This window comes from Marmota marmota, unplaced genomic scaffold, assembly GCF_001458135.2.
Source record: "Marmota marmota marmota unplaced genomic scaffold, marMar, whole genome shotgun sequence".
Lineage (NCBI taxonomy): Eukaryota > Metazoa > Chordata > Mammalia > Rodentia > Sciuridae > Marmota > Marmota marmota.
In genome coordinates this window covers 26901026-26917283 of record NW_025999932.1, presented here as the reverse complement: position 1 = coordinate 26917283, position 16258 = coordinate 26901026, and the positions used below count along the sequence as shown (strand labels likewise).

The following is a 16258-nucleotide window of genomic DNA, read 5'->3' as shown; positions in this document are numbered from 1 at the left end:
ACATGCCTGTGCACTTATGGCTATGTTAGAGGAGAATGTAAGCAGCAGACCTACTGTACGCTTATGTGAGGAGACCAGTTTATGAGTTCAGGTTAAAATGATTGCTTGTTCATTAAAAAAGAATAAAGTTATGGCATTTGCAGATAAATGGATGGAGATGAAGAATATCATACTAAGTGAAGTAAGCCAATCCCCCAAAACCAAAGGCTAAATGTTCTCTCTGATAAATGGATGCTGATCCATAATTGGGGCGGGGGCAGCATGGGAAGAATGGAGGAACTTTTATTGGGCAAAGAGGAGGGAAAGGAGGGGGAAAGTGGGGAGGAAAGATGGTGGAATAAGATGGACATCATTACCCTAGGTACATGTATGACTGCACATATGGTGTGACTCTATCTTGTATATAACCAGAGAAATAAAAAACTGTGCTACATTTGTGTACAATGAATTGAAATCATTCTGTCATGTATAACTAATTAGAACAAATTAAAAAAAAGGAAAAAAAATGGTTGCTTGTTAATCATCCTGATTACTCCATGCCTATTGCTGGCAATAGGTCATCTAATTTTTAAGTTGTGACTGACCTGCTATCGAAAAACCTTACTGTCCGAGATGTTCAATATTCTTTACACGCTAGAAAAGTGCCCCTGTTGGAAGAAGTGGATTTCAGAACATTTGTGCCTTGTGCATTGATTCTTCCTTCTTTTGAAATTTTTGAGATGGGGGCTAAGTTGCCCATTTTGACATCAAACTTGAGATCCTCCTGCCTCAGCCTCCAGAGTTGCTGGGATTACAAATGTACATCACCACGTCCAGTTTTAATTCTTCCTTTTAGTTTTCCAATGGAGCACAAATGAGCATATAAAAAGTTGCCTTTTTTACATGCTTTTATTAAAGCATGTAATATCCCTGGGAAGTTGGGAATTTAATGATATTGGTGCTTGATATTAATTTTTAGGTGCTTAACACTGGGACCCTCAAGATGAAGTTTTATCTTCAAATACATAATAGAATTGATTTTACCAGAAAGGGGACCAGACATCTGTTTTTGTGATATGATATGATTTTAGGGAAACTCAGTTACAGAAGAGATGAGATTTAAAGATAATGTCTGAGGTTATGCAGTAGTTGATGTTGAATTGAAACTGTCTCTAATCCCCTGATTTTTGACCCTGAATTTCTTTGCCTTAAATGTGTGTTGCCTGTAACAGGAAAGGGTATGGCTTTCATTGCAAAAATTAATGGAATTCAACACAACAGCACCATGAGTGCAGATTATTGCCAAACCATTAAAAGTCTTATTGGTTCCCATGTGGTACAGAAATCATTTCTTCTTATAGTGAAACTAGTTATGAGTTGTGAAGTGCCACTGGGGGCTGGAGCCAGACTGTTGAGACAGTGGGAGATCCCTGTTCTTAGATCTGCAATTTCATAACTTGGCCTGTGGCTCCCTATTTCTTCATTTTTAATTTACTCCTTTTATATGTGTCATGTAGGAAAATATCCTGAAGATTTTTCTAATGAAATATATTGAATAATGGGTTTCAGTCAGCTTATAGATTTTAGGAAGTGTTTCTCAAGAACTTTAAAGTCATCCACTGAGAAAATCATTTAAAAAGAATCGTCTAATTTTGTTTCATTTTTGTGGTTCTGGACGGAACATTACCATTATCATTATTAATGTGCATATTCTATCTTGTCCCCAAAAGAATGTAGACAACTAGCTTATAAACACATAAATATAAAGAGTGTGCTTTGCAATCACTTCTTATTTCTCAGATTAAGGGAATAAGAAAATGGAAATAATTATCTTCAATGTTTTGTTTCTTGAGTAAAGAAAAGGCAACTTTTTATATGCCCATTTGTGCTCCATTGGAAAACTAAAAGGAAATATGCCTCATATGAATTCCTGGTTAATTTTGGAAGCTATAGTTATTAGCTACTCGTGATTTGTGATGCACTATCACATCTCATTTCTATTGTGCGCACACTCTGGAGCTCTACATTAATTACTTACTTGGGAATAGTAGAGTGGATTGAAGAATCATCTGGGGTGAGATAAACTCTTGAACATTCAACGTGAGCAAATATGAAGCAAGTCATCAAATGGGGACTTGATCTGGCACCAGAGCCCTCCTTAAGAGATTACCATCCTTAGGAGGGTGTGGGGTCTGCTATTGCAGCTTCATGAAGCCATGGAGTGAGTCCAGGTAAACATGGCTCTGGTGCTCAGGTGGAAGGCGGGGGTAGGGGGAGGTGGTACTGCTACCTGTATATAAAGCTCAAACAGGAGTAATATCATTTAAAACCTTTGATCTTCAAGAAGCTACTTCAGCAACTACAATGGGGAGGCACAAACCATTTTGACACAAAAAAGCATTGAACCTTAAGAATGAAGGAAAATGACCAACAAGCTTAGCTATTTCCAACATAAATAATTCATATACTCTCTGGATTCTCTTCTGAGGCTCCACATTGACTGTTAAGAATAGAATTTTCCTTTCAAGACATGATGTCAGTCACACACAGAAACATCATAGGGATGTGGAGCAGGTGATGTATCTTCAACCTCTCCCCCTGAGAGGTAGCATAGTCTATGGCATTTAAATTCTGGGGTGATAGTGAGGTAATGTTTATATTTTCATAGAAAATGATTCATGAATTCAGGTGGTATTTTCATAATCACATAGAAATACTAGGTTTGGAAAACAGGTTTTACCTAACACAAAAGATTTCATTCAATCCAGATAAAAGACTACTATTTGCAAAAATCATACACATTTCTAATGGCCTTCCATCTGTGCAGCAGTGTGGAATGAGATTATAAGTCACTAAGCTATGAGATTTCAAATTATGCTATTCCTTGCAAGTTGTTGACCAATACTTCACTTCTGTTTTTCCATGTCGCTGCCAATTTCCCTGAAGTCTCAGATCTTCTGCTTCTCCTCATGCCAACTGCCCAACAACACTGAGCTGATGTTGACAACTGACCATTCTCAGAGGCTTGGTTCATGGGCTGTGGACAGTGCTTTTCAAAAATGGGAGATACATATTTGTACCAAAATTGAAATACCACAGGCTTAGGGTCAATCCCTTATTTATGCTCCTGCTGTTGGGAAATGAGTCAGGAAATAAATCATCTGGTGATCATCTTAGTCAGATTTCTGTCACTGTGATAAGATTATCTGAGATAAACAATAAAGAAAGATAGATTTTTTTGGCTTATACTTTCAGGGGTTTTAGTCCATGGCTGCTTGTCTCTGCTGCTTCCGGGGCTGGGGTGGCACAGTGTATCATGGCAGAAGTGAACAGATGGAGAAAACCTGCTCACCTCATGGCAGTCAGGAAGAGGGAGGAAGGGTTTGGAGTCCCAATAGTCCTTCAAGAGCACGCCCCGGATGACCTACCTTCCTTTAGTAGATCCATGTCCTCCTCCCAACAGCGCCACAGGCTGGTGAATAAGCTGTGAACAGAGGGGCCTCTGGGAGACATTCAAGATCCAAACCATACAGGGATCAAGGACTGGCGAAGGGCATTGCATAAAATGTCAGTGAATCCAGAGAGCAAGTTATGAAGCAGTTCATCATATCGAAGAGAAAAGAGGGAGAAATGTTTGAAACTATAAGAAAAAAGGGCTGCCTAGTCAAAGGGTAGGAACGACATTTCGAAGAACCTCATGGGAAGATTTCACCTCTGGAAGAAATATATGACTTGATCAAAATGAAAGAACTCACATTATGACATTAGTCAATATTAAGTAAAGAAGTAAATGACCAGGATGGCTGTGACACACAAACTCTGAGTTACTTTGTATCCTGGATGGCACTGGATAAAAGGGCATCTTCATCACCCTAATATAGGTGCTGTGGCATTCTTGGTCAGATACATGTGTTTCATCTCTTTAAAGGAAACTCATAATGCAGTGAACGTGAAGAAATGGGTTTAAAATGTAAGATGTGGGCTGGGGGTTGTGGCTCAGTGGTCGAGCACTTGCCTAGCATGTGTGAGGCACTGGTTTTTTTGATTCCCAGCACTACATATAAATAAATAAAATAAAGGTCCACTGACAACTAAAAGTAAATATATATATATTAAAAAAAATGTGACATGTGTCTTGTTTAATGAGATTCAGCGCTTCCCAGCTATATTCATTATCAGGAGAAACATGTTTAACAGTCAATAAACCTTATTCATGGTTATCATCAAACTTTAAAAAATATATGGACAAATGCAAAATATATTTTTATTTACCTCTTTTTTTCCCCACATATAAACTTTTAGTATAAAAATATCCAGGCCTTCACTAGCATTTTTCATTTTTGAAAAACAAATCCAAACTGTACTGATCTTTTTTTTTTTTTTTTAAGTGTGTGTAGGGGATTTATCCAAGTAAACAAATGTTCCCACTGTTCTAATTTCCTTCAAGACTTGTGGCCTGTGTGTTCTATGAAGGCAGAAGTTACCATCAATAGAAATACTGCTCTAAAGAAATTATACTTTAAAAATACTAAAATACGCTTGTTGGCAGTTGGGATGCCCAATTTTCCTTTGTACCCAGCGAAACTTTAGGAAAAAAATCCTTTTTAAGATCTTAGCTCTTTCTTTTTGAATTATTAGCGGTATTTTTTTTTCATTTTTAAATACAAATGCAAAACGAAACACAAAGTCAATGTCATTGCATCTATAGTCAAAAATCTAACCTCTGCTTCAAAGTATCTTAGGTCTTCTGAGCTTAAATGAAAGCCAAAAAGGCAAATGGTACTAGGGGTCATCAATGGGCCTTTCTGGATCTGTTAGACATGGCAACTTTGTACGAAGTTCTGCTTTCAAAGTTGCTAATCCAGCAGCCTCTGTAGGTAAGACTTGGGGTAGGTGGAACATCTTCAGAAATCCTTTGCTGTCCAAGCATCCACAGGATGCTAATAATTTGGTTTGATACTATGAGAACAAGGAAAGAGATGTTAGATTTATGTTATCATGGCCACCCTGGAATAAGATGTTGTGACTGTACTTTAAGGACAGTGAAACAATGTAAAATGAAGAACATAGAGTGTCTACATGTGGGCATTCGAGGGCAGGTTGGTGGTGCTGAGTAGCTAAAGGTCAACGGCATGTCAGCGTACCCTCTCTGGAGTCACTGTGTGTTTCAGGCATGTAAGGTGAGGAGAAGAGTCCTTCAGTGCCGTTCCCAGCCCAGTTCATGCATAGTAGAGCTGCCACCGGAATGCAGGGCCAGAAGTCACTTATTCCACTGTGTCTGCTGTGCCGAAGGGTTGCCACTGACCAAGATGAAAAGCATTGCGGTCGCTATCTTCCCAAAGCCGTACCTGTTTTAGGTACCCTTGAAAGTCTAGTGATCCAAAGCCATTACTAGGAAACTGGTTTCATTATACTGTCCCCGAGGGTTATTTTGTTCAAAACCCCAAGTTTAACTGAAGAGGAGTCATCTGTCCACACAATGGATGTAGATAGACTTTTTTTTTTAATTTTGAAAATGGATTTCCTCCGATGTTTATGCAGCAGTTGTTTCAACTTGTCCTTAAAGAAACTGGTGGTGAGCGTGTAGAGGATCGGGTTCAAGGCGCTGTTGACTGGAAGGAAAAAAATCACTATCCAGGAGGTGATTGTGCCTGGAGAAGGAAACAAAGCATGAAAACGAATTGAGAGTCAGGGTGTGTGTGTGTGTGTGTGTGTGTGTGTGTGTTGCTGGGGATCAAACCCAGGGCCTTGCACATGGTAGACAATAGCCCTACCACTGAGCAACACCCCCAGCCTGAAGGTGAGAATTTAAACAGACAAACACAATAACACTGCAGACAATGTTATTTATGAGAGGGTTACAAAGGACATTTGAATTTCTTCTTACTTCAATGAGAAAAAATATCTTTGTTGGAAGAATGCAGGAGCTACAGGTTCAAAGTCTTCCCACTTAACTTTTCTGAGTTTTAGTAACTACCTTGTCAATCCTTGGGACAAAACAAGAGGAAATAACTGAAACCTCTGTAAGTTAGAAATTGGTATGCCATGTATTTTTCTTGTTTTTATTGCCTTCACTTATAGGAAAATTAGAAAATGAGGAAATAATCCACGGAACAAGGTCAGAAAACTTCAGGTCCAGAAGCTAGATTTGACCTTGGCTGTAAATCCATCCGGTCCTCAAGGCTTCTTATCCTGCCCTTGGGTACCAGAGATCTTATTTTTGAGGTGGGAAGACTTGAAGAGGAAAGAGGAATGTGTCCCCCAAGTTTGATGAATTCTTTTGTGTGCAGTCTTACATCTGCTAATAGAATATTCAGGAAAGAGGCCAGAAAAGGCTTTTTGTGAGGAGAAATTTGGAGCGAGAGTGTCCTTCCCCAGTATATCCTTTGCTGGGTTAGAATGAAATGTATTTCCCCCCCTTTAAAGGCAACCTGCTCCTTTGGAGAAACACTTCTTAGCTCATTGACCCTGGACAAATCCCTTGCGGTCTCTGACCCTCACCGACCTTCTCTGTATAAGAAGGCTGCTGATAGCTGGCTGCAGTGGACATCCCTCTTCAAATTCTCACACCTGACCAAGATGCTGCCTCCTTCCACGTGGTCAAAAGCTCAAAGACCTCCCGATGGGGCGAAAAGCTGGGTAGTAAGACCAGTGGGACTTCCCTTCTTTGTTACTCTCTGACTCTGTCTCTAATCCTGCAATTTTCTAATCCTTTGGCCACTATAATTTTATTCTTCTCTTGACCTTGCTTTGTTTCTTATATATATTAATTCTTCCTCTGTTTCTTTGCCATTTTTTCTCTGCTTACCTGACCTCCCTTCCCCCTCCTTTCCTTCTTCTTCATCTCTCTTCTCTCCTTTTCTGTATTTGCCTCCCTCTTTCCCTATCCTATATTCTCTTCCTTCTTCTTAGTTTTTTAAATGGACAGAGAATCAGAAAATAAAATCTATACCCTATCTCAGATTTATTCAAGATCTCTACTATTTGTTGTTGATTTTTTTAAAAAAATTAAATGATCTGAACAGTTAATGAATGAAGAAAAGCTAAGTCGATTGGTTTTTGTCTGCTGTTCCTCACCAAAGGAATTATGAACAGTAATCCTACCCCAACCTGTTGGAGAAACAATTCTTGAGAGCACTTACTTTCATTTAGGCAAAGACAATAGGGCCGTGAAGTTTCCATGTGTAATTTGCACTCTGCATGAGGCTTCCTCTTCAGTCTCAGGGAGACTCCTAATTCAAAATCAGCAGCTGAGTTCTGGGACAGGAAGGCTAAAGGTGGTTTTAACTTTGGGGCTTTGTGATGGATTTCTTTCCTAGATCCACCAAGGTGTCCCAGATAAACCTCCAAGTAGTGAACATAAATGTAAAGGAGGGCTGATGTGTGGCTCAGTCCTGTTTCCACAGGACATTTTTTCCGGTTCGAGGGACCTTCGTGGAGGTTGTAGTTAAGCTGATCACAATCTAACCTGTCCCAGGCTCTCCCAGGAGGCTGGTCATTCCTGCGGCCATCAAATGTCTTTGCTCTCCAGTGGCCTCCTGATTCTAAATCAGAGAGTGCTGTGGGCCAATTTTGATCCCCAACCCCACCAAATATACACGTTGAAGTCCCAGAATGTATGAATGTGGCCATATTTGGAGACAGAGCTTTTCAAGAAGTAAGTTAAAATGAGGTCATTAGGGTGGGTCCTATTCTAATCTGACTGATGTCTCTAAAGGAAGGGGAATTAAGGACCCAGGAAGAGATATCCAGGATGTCCACACCGAGCAAAGGCCACATGAAGACACAGCAAAGACTTCGATCTGAACGACAATGATAGAGGCCCCAAGAAAAACCAAACTGCGATAGGAATTTGGGGCTACAGAAAAGTGTCCCTGAGCTGTTGAAATGCAGGAAACCCCCATGAACCTTGGAAACACGTGAAACAAGTATTCCCAAGAAACACCTCCTTGTCCTTAGTCTGTGTTCCTGACCTGGGCCTAGACCTGTGTTCTTGCCTGCAAAAAGAAACACAGCGGCAGTGCACAAGCTCTGGAAAAACTGGAGCCAAACTGTGTGACTCTGCCCTGGCTCCATGTCTAGTGCAGCCCCAGTTGTGCCTCTAAATATCAACACTCCACACCAAGAGGTTTCGGTCTCTCTCTCTGGAGATGGTCCGGCATTCCTCCTTGAATGTGTATTCTTTGCTTTACCTCAAAGGATATCTCTTTCTTTATGAGATAGGGATTTGAGGACAAAGAGAGAAATGCTGGGGGCTATCTAGAAGCCATGTGTGAAGTGAAAGCGTGGTTGTAAATCTTGAGCAACATGCCCTTGGCCCACCCCTTTATAAAATAAGGGAAATACACAAGTCCAGGGAAAACTGGTGCACAATTGTGCAGTTCCACCCTGGATCCATCTCCAGTCCAGCCCCCCGATACAGCCCTCCTATAATATTGGACCCTCAGCTCAAGTTAGGGCTGCTTCTCACTCTTGAGGTAGCCCGCATTCTACCTTGGATGTATATCTACCTTTCCTAAATGAACTTCTGTTTTTGACTTTGTCTGGTTTCTGCTGAAATTCTTTTTGGCCACAAGTGCCAAGAATCCCATTGGTCCTGGGTTCAGTTCCCCCTTGCTTCTGGGAACCTCTTGGACCCTTCTCTGGAGACATCTCTTCTCCTGTGACATCTTGATATAGCCTGCATTCTCCCTTGAATGTGTATCTGCTTTCATAAATAATCTGTCTCTGTCTCTAACTGGTGTATGCTAAAATTTTTTTCTATCTCATATGCCAAGGACCCCATTTGTCCTGAGTTGAGGTTTCCCTCTTTGGGAACTCCTTGGACCTTTGGTGATAAAATCTGTGGTCACTTTTGAATTGTGAGAAAGTAATTTTCTGTGATACTTTATTCTGATAGCCCTCGTAGTCTAATAAAAAAGGAAAAAGCCTCAAGGAACTAAGATTCACAGAATATTAAAAAGGGGAAGAAATATGAGAAATCGTCTAGGTGAGATGACATTTCTAAGCTCTCTGCATGGATCAATGACTGGGTCAGGACTGGAAGCTGGATCTTCTGTCTCCATCCTTTCCACCATCTCGGATAAGCTCAGCTTCTCTAATCAAGGAGGGAAGCTCTGCTTGGAAGCTCACGTGTTGTGGGTGGCCTTGTGTGTTCCTGACACAGGTCATTTTTCCTAGGTCACAGGCCAGCAGAAGCTTTATCATTTATTGAATAATTTTAAGTAAAAAGCACTTTGGAAATTTCAAAGATGAGTAAGGCCTGGTCCCCTTGTTCTGAAGCTTATAACCTGGAGGGGGCCATGGATCCATTCAAAATCAGTGCTGATGTGGGTCAACTCAGGAAGGCGAGAGTGCAGTGCAAACAAGATGTGGTGGGCAGTTGAGCTTCTGGCTGGATGGAAGGGGTGAGAGAGGTCTGGAAAGCGACTTTAGAGGAGGGAGTACTTGCACTCAGTCTTGTAAGAGGAGAAGGGGTGTTTAAAAGGCTAGAAAGGATGGAGAGTACAATCCAGGTAGAGGAAAGAGTTCAGCAAAGGCTGATGTCATTTCAGAAAAGTGCAGAAGCAAAAGCCCCATCATTCCAAAGGGTCTGATCATAGTAAATGTGAGGGTGGGGTGGGAGATAAGAAGCTTTACAATGCTAATCCCAGCATTTGGATTTTATTTCATGAATAATGGAAGCCAATGTACAGTTTAGTCCTGCTGAATTTGAAATGATAGGATGCTAAAATTGAGATGTCCAGGTAGTGGTCATAGATTGGACATTATTCAAGAGAACATTCTGTGACCATTAATATTTAATGAACTCTCCTCTTCATGTACAACTAGCTCTGCCCAAGTGATCTCACACAAAGTCTTTTGGCTTCTTCTCTTACCACCCAGGCCAGCAAAATCTCCCAAATGTTCATTCCTGATCTCCCTTCTGATTTTAACTCCCACTTCACCTAGTTCAAGGGACATCTATGCTTGCTTGTGAAGATGAAGTCTTTAGGTTAAGGGACCACTGTGGCCATCCTGTGCCATGGTGCAACAAGGCATTTGACAAAGTTTCACACAACTGTGCACAAGGCAGAGGGAAAGAGGTTGCTATCCACTGAAACGATGAGTTTTTCAATCAACAAGAGTCAGGCTGGAGCCCTGGGAGGCTTCCAGATGATTGTGATCTCTAGATCCCAGAAATGGCTTCAAGTAGAATTCTAATTTATTATTATTATTTGGTACTAGGAATTAAACTCAGGGGCACTCGGCCACTGAACCACATCCTCAACTCTATTTTGTATTTTATTTAGAGACAGACTCACTGAGTTGCTTAGCACCTTGCTTTTGCTGAGGCTGGCTTTGAACTTTCAATCCTCCTGCCTTAGCTTCCCGAGCCGCTGGGATTACAGGCGTGTGCTGCGGTACTCAGCTAAAATCCTAATTAACGAAAGATGGTTTGCTCTGGTTGAAGTAAGACTGTCAGTTGAGAACCTGGTCTTTTGGATGAGGCACTTCTACGGTACAGCTAGCATTCCACAGAGCCCAGTGTGAATGACATTCTGTGGCTGGGACATGCAATAGACTGGTGGTTCTATCTAGTTGTGTGTACATCAGAATCACAGGGGAGCTTTTGCAAAGTACCTCTGTACATGCCTGGGCCTCCAGAAACAAAAACAAAACCTCTGGGTGGAACCTGGCCATGTATATTTTATTGTTGTTATTGTTGTTGTTTCCCATGTTCCTGGTTAAGAACCACTATCTAGCTCATGTGCAAGCAAGATGCTCAGACTTATTTTCTCCATAACTCCCATTTTTTAATTATTGCTCACTGAATTACCCCACTACCCAGTTTCCATCTCAGCATTCCAGTTACAAAACACTAAGGGAAATAATAACTCTTCATACGGAGCTCACAGGTGTTCATGGAGAATTTACTAGGTGTAAGGCACTGTCCTAGATTCTGTTCTCATCAAACAAAGGGCATAAAAAAGGAATGTAGTTGAGAATGACAGAAGGAACTGACTGACCTGGTATTTCCACTCTGAGGAGGGAAAGGATTTTAACGACAAATACAGGAATCCAGCAGATGGCATCAGAGAACACTATAAAAAAGAAGCGATTTGCAACAGCCACCTCTTTTCCGATGTGATTCCTCACTTCTGCTGTCTGCAAGGCGGTTTTTTGGATGGAACAGAACATAGTAATGTAGGAAAACACAATGATGAGAAATGCCAGCAAGTTCACACCTGTGGGGAAAAGCACATCTCTTAACATCTCAGGCGTAGAAGTCAATGGTAAAATACTGGGGAACTTAGATGTTATGGCACCTCTTAAACTTGTGCTTCCAAGAAGCATTCTTTTGTATCAGCCTAGGGTTATTCTGTTAAAATTCCTGAGTTTAAGAAAACAAGATAAAGGAATTGGGTTTTCCAACTCAAAAAGATGTCAAAGACATAGATCCTTTTTTAAAAAATATATTTTTAGTTATAGATGAACATAATGCCTTTGTTTTATGTGATGCTGAGGAGCGAATTCAGTGCCTTACATGTGCTAGGCAAGCGCTCTATCACTGAGCCACAATCCCAGCCCAAAGACATAAATCCTTTATGAAAAATTATAGACTTCTGAAATTCACATCTAGATATATTAGGAAGTAAACTCTGGCTTTTCTAAAACATAATAAAGCTATTTTTGTTCTCACATCCTGCAAATTCAAACCTTAAGGGATTGCTATAATCATATACATGTCTCAAAAAATAAATACAACCCCATTTCCTTATCTTATACATATGAATAAGATAACCTTGGAATTTATCATGAATAGAATTGCCTCAGAAACATTATTCCTTGTGTTGTTTGGTCTTAAATAAAAATAATACATAGAACAAAAATGCATTTTTTTTTGCTTATTTTTCTCTAGATTGCTGACAGTATTTTAAACGACTATGGGTTCAGAACCCTTTAGATTCATCTCATAAAATGAAGTCAGAAAGTTACAAATTTAACTATATAAATCACTCTTTTGGGGCCAAATATAGTCCCAAGATTCTCACTTAGCCTCACTTTCCCTGAGGCACAGACTTTATAGTCTCTTAGTTTGCTCTATTCTTGCTGTAATAAAAACCCTAAGAGATTATCTCATTCTTCATAATGAACATAAAATTTGCACAAATTTTCATAGTTGCTTAAAACATGTTTAAGACATAAATCCTTTATGAAAAATTATAGACTTCTGAAATTCACATCTAGATATATTAGGAAGTAAACTCTAGCTTTTCTAAAATGTAAAAAAGCTATTTTTGTTTTCACAAAATAGGCTCGAGTGTATGTAAGACTGGTGAAGTCTAGGAAAAATAATTTAAGTTCAAGGCTATTTTTTTTAAACCAAAATGCTTCATATTCTGTGGAATCTCATTATACAGCTAAACAATGGAGTTTTATAAAATTGGTGTATCTTAGGCCAGAAAATAAAATGATGGTTAGAAAATGCTCCTCCAGACCAAATTCTGAGAACAGACTTCCAGAAAGAATGAAAAGTGTGTGTTCTCAATGTACCGTGGTAGTGGATGGATGTGAACAATAGGGGAAGCTACACGACGCTGACAACTTTCCTCTCAATCTAAAACTGTTCTTTAGATTATTAAAAAATAAAAAACTTAAATTAATTTTAAAATTGTATATTGTTAAAACAGAAAAAAAAAGTATTCTAGGACGAGCTCTAGGACTCCTATCACATGCAAACCATGCATGTGATGCAGTGACAGACAATAAGTATGACAGCAACAAGTATATGGTGTGTGTGTGTGTGTGTGCTGTGTTACTATCTCTGTATCTGAAATACATCAGAGGTTCTTAACCACTTTTAGTGGACCCCATGCTTTAATTGCAAGATCCAGTTTCACCAAACTTTTTTTTTTTAATATCTATTTTTTAGCTGTAGCTGGACACAATACCTTTATTGCATTCATTTATTTTTATGTGGTGCTGAGGATGGACCTAGAGCACCCCGCATGTGCTAGGCGAGCGTTCTACCGTGGAGCCACAATCTCAGCCCCTGCACCAAACTTCTTTAGTCCAACATCGGGACCAGCCTCTGGCTTCGGGCCTTGGAATCCACCGTGTCTTTTTCTGGCACACGGCCCCCACACGCACCTTCCTCTGCCTTCACTTAGCTATGCCTCCTTATCCTTTGGGCCTCCGTTTGGATTCGTTTCTACTGGAAAGCCTTCCCTGGTGCTCAGGTCTGGGACTCCTAGAACATCCTGTACTCTTCCATCATGGCATTTATAAGCCTGTGATGTAAGGATGTGTTTACTGTCTCCATCTTCCTCTGCAGCGGGTGAGGTTTGTAAGGGCCAGATCTATTTTACCTCTAGTACCCAACAGAACGCACAGCCCACGGCAGGCGCTGCATCCATCCTGTTGACTCAATGAATGTCATGTGGGGTCTGTGTGTGTGTGTTTATGAAGTGCACCTACCTAGGATTAAGGAAGAAACGAGTCATGAGGGATACAGAGAACAGCCTACTCTACCCTGGGAGTGACATATCTACGAACAAAAGGTACCACACAGGGTGGTGTGTGAGGAGTATTATCAGAGGGGTGCAGAGAGAGTATTTTGTTTTCTGGAGGAGGAAGAAAAGGAGTAGATGGAGAAGAAGGGGAACAATGGTTAGAGCCAGGTGTAACAATGGTTAGAGCCAGGTCATGATGAGTTGTAAGTGACTCCTTTAAACCTGGTCTTGAAAGTGGTAGGGGACCATTGAAGGTCTCTGAGCAGAGGTGTAACCAGTCTTTGGATACGGGAGGGAAATTGTAACGGGGGTGGTGAACAGAAAAATGGGAGGAGGGGAAGGTCTGGAGGTGGAAAGACCAGCATCCGCTAAGGTAATTATTCTGGGTAGAGGCCAGAAGGTTTCAAACTGAGACAATAGCAGCAGGTTGAGGCTGGAAGGAGCCCTAAGTCAGAGGCACAGTTTCATGAATATTACTTAGTGGCAAAAAGGGACCACAGAACTTGTTGCCTATATGCTGATGAGGAGAAAGAAGGGAAGGGAAAATGAAAATGGTCATGTGCTCTAATTAAAGAAATGACCCAGGGATGGCCTTAAGATTAAGCAGAATTAATACACATTATACTATAGAATTTAAAAGAAAAACACTTTAAGGTGCTAAATTTGTCATTCGTATAGGGTCTTCTCTAAAAAAAAAAAAGTGTTCATAAACCTGGGTAGGGTTTCAGGACTAGGCACTAAATTAGAATTCTTCCAGCTCATAGTAACTGTATGCACACATGAAATCAAAGGTATATAGAGATAATAAAAAAGAAATCCACAAATCCCAATAGCATGCCTTTGTTTTCTGCACTATATGTCTATAATAAAAAGTTAAAGAAAAGCTTCTAGAAGTACATAGAACTTTTCTTTAACAAGGACAGAATCTTGACTCTATTTCTTTACTTTCTGAAATAGACAAATCTACCTTTTGCTGAAGTTTGTGGTATTTGTATCGAAATGATGTTTACCCAGGAAATGAAGAAGAGAATTTACCTAGGAAAATTCCAAGAGAATATCCTCTGCTTCCAATATCTTCTGTTTGGTCGTAATAAAGTGGGAAACATACTCCATTTTTCCCATAAAAGTTTCCAAAGTAATCCTCGCTCCAAAAGGGAATTACAGCAATTAAAAATCCCACGGTCCAGATGCAAATGAGGATGACCGAGGTCTGCCGCTTCCCGGGACGAATGTTACTGAAGGGGAAGACGATGACCAGGAACTTCTCCAGGGTTAAGAAGGTTAGCAACAGGACAGAGACTTCGGTGGACAGCATGGCCAGGAACCCCATGAGGCGGCACGGTAAACTCTCCATCCACAGCAGGGCATACTTCTGATATTGCCCTCGGTATTTTATATCAAAAAAGCCAATGAAAAACAAGTAAATGCCCATCAGACAGTCAGCACCTGTGGACGAATCAAAGCAACCAATCGTTCCCAGCATCTCTCATGTTAATTTTCTGATTAGGTCTGTCTAGCTCCTTCAACCTGTATTAAATGAACTAGTGTAATCATCTACTGGAATACCAAGAAGCCAATGGACTTCAAAATCTATGCTATTTCTCAAGAACCACACCATGACTTTGTTTTATAATTAAAAAGTGGGGAGGTAGGACCTTTTTGCAGGGGAAGAGTTAGGTTTAAACCCTAAGCATGTATTACTGGCAGTGAATAAAAGGTATCATTTTCTGAGCTTGAGAAGTGTGGGTGTTACTGTAATTGAAGTTAATTAAGCTTAGTTTATAACCCACAAAACCATCTCCATAATCCATCACTTGAATTATCACTTTGTTTCCCCATTTCCACGAAATAAACTCCCAGGGTAGGTCATTATAAGATTATGCAAACTATAATATAACTATCAGGGCTGGGGCTGTAGCTCAGTGGCAGAGCGCTTGCCTAGCATGTGTGAGGCACTGGATTCAATCCTTAGCACCACATCAAAATAAACAAATAAAATAAAGCATGCCATCCATCTACAACTACAAAAATATTAAAAAACATATATAGCTACAAAAAACTACATTTATATATTGCAAATAAATTTTCCCACCATATATAGTTCATATTAGATGTCATTTGTTGAAGATCTCTCTATACAATACATATGCCACATACTATATATCTCTAGCACACAGCTCATAGAAGATACCCTGTCTACTTATATAGGAAACATACTTACAACAAAGGATTTTGATGGACATAGCGTGAGTTGTATTTTCAGCTTTAATGAAAGATCTCATGCCAATGACAGAAAGATTTCCAAAGCAGGTAATGAAAGCTATAACCCAGACAAATATTCTGAGGATATTGTTAGCCAAGAGGTCCTCAAATGAAGAAATGCCGTCAGTCGAGGGCATACATATTCGGACATGGGGAGCATAGGAGCAGTATCGAAAGTTTTTGAAATAACTAAAGTCAAAGGGAAAAAAAGAGTCACTTCATAGTAATGATACAGAAACTACAGCTGCAGGTAGGCAACTTCGCTATGTTTGTTTGCTTTTGTTTGTAGTGACTACCTAATTAGAGGGCTCTTCATTAAATAAGGTGTTACTCTAGGCAGTGTCCACTTAGAGATAAGGAACCTAAAGGACATGGAAGTTCAGAAGTGGCTTGGCTGAGAGCCAGGGGGGTTATGGGAATTTGAAGCCTCAGGGGCTCTACTTTTTTCGGTGTTCACATTGGATTATTCTCTCACTGGGTATTATTAGAAGTAGATTATCATTGCTAAATCTAGCCGACAT

At 40.2% G+C, this 16258-nt stretch overlaps 1 protein-coding gene across 1 annotated transcript in view; it reads right to left on the bottom strand.

Moving 5' to 3' along the window:
- Positions 1 to 422: 422 nt before the first annotated feature.
- Positions 423 to 16258, bottom strand: part of Rxfp2 (relaxin family peptide receptor 2) — a 67020-nt gene continuing 51184 nt past the window's right edge. The window contains exons 15-18 of the mRNA XM_015484005.2: positions 15697 to 15926; positions 14511 to 14921; positions 10989 to 11207; positions 423 to 5630 (exon numbers count right to left, since the gene is read on the bottom strand). Coding sequence (XP_015339491.1) covers positions 5371 to 5630; positions 10989 to 11207; positions 14511 to 14921; positions 15697 to 15926 — 1120 coding nt within the window. The 3' untranslated portion in view covers positions 423 to 5370. The remainder of the gene's footprint in view (positions 5631 to 10988; positions 11208 to 14510; positions 14922 to 15696; positions 15927 to 16258) is intronic.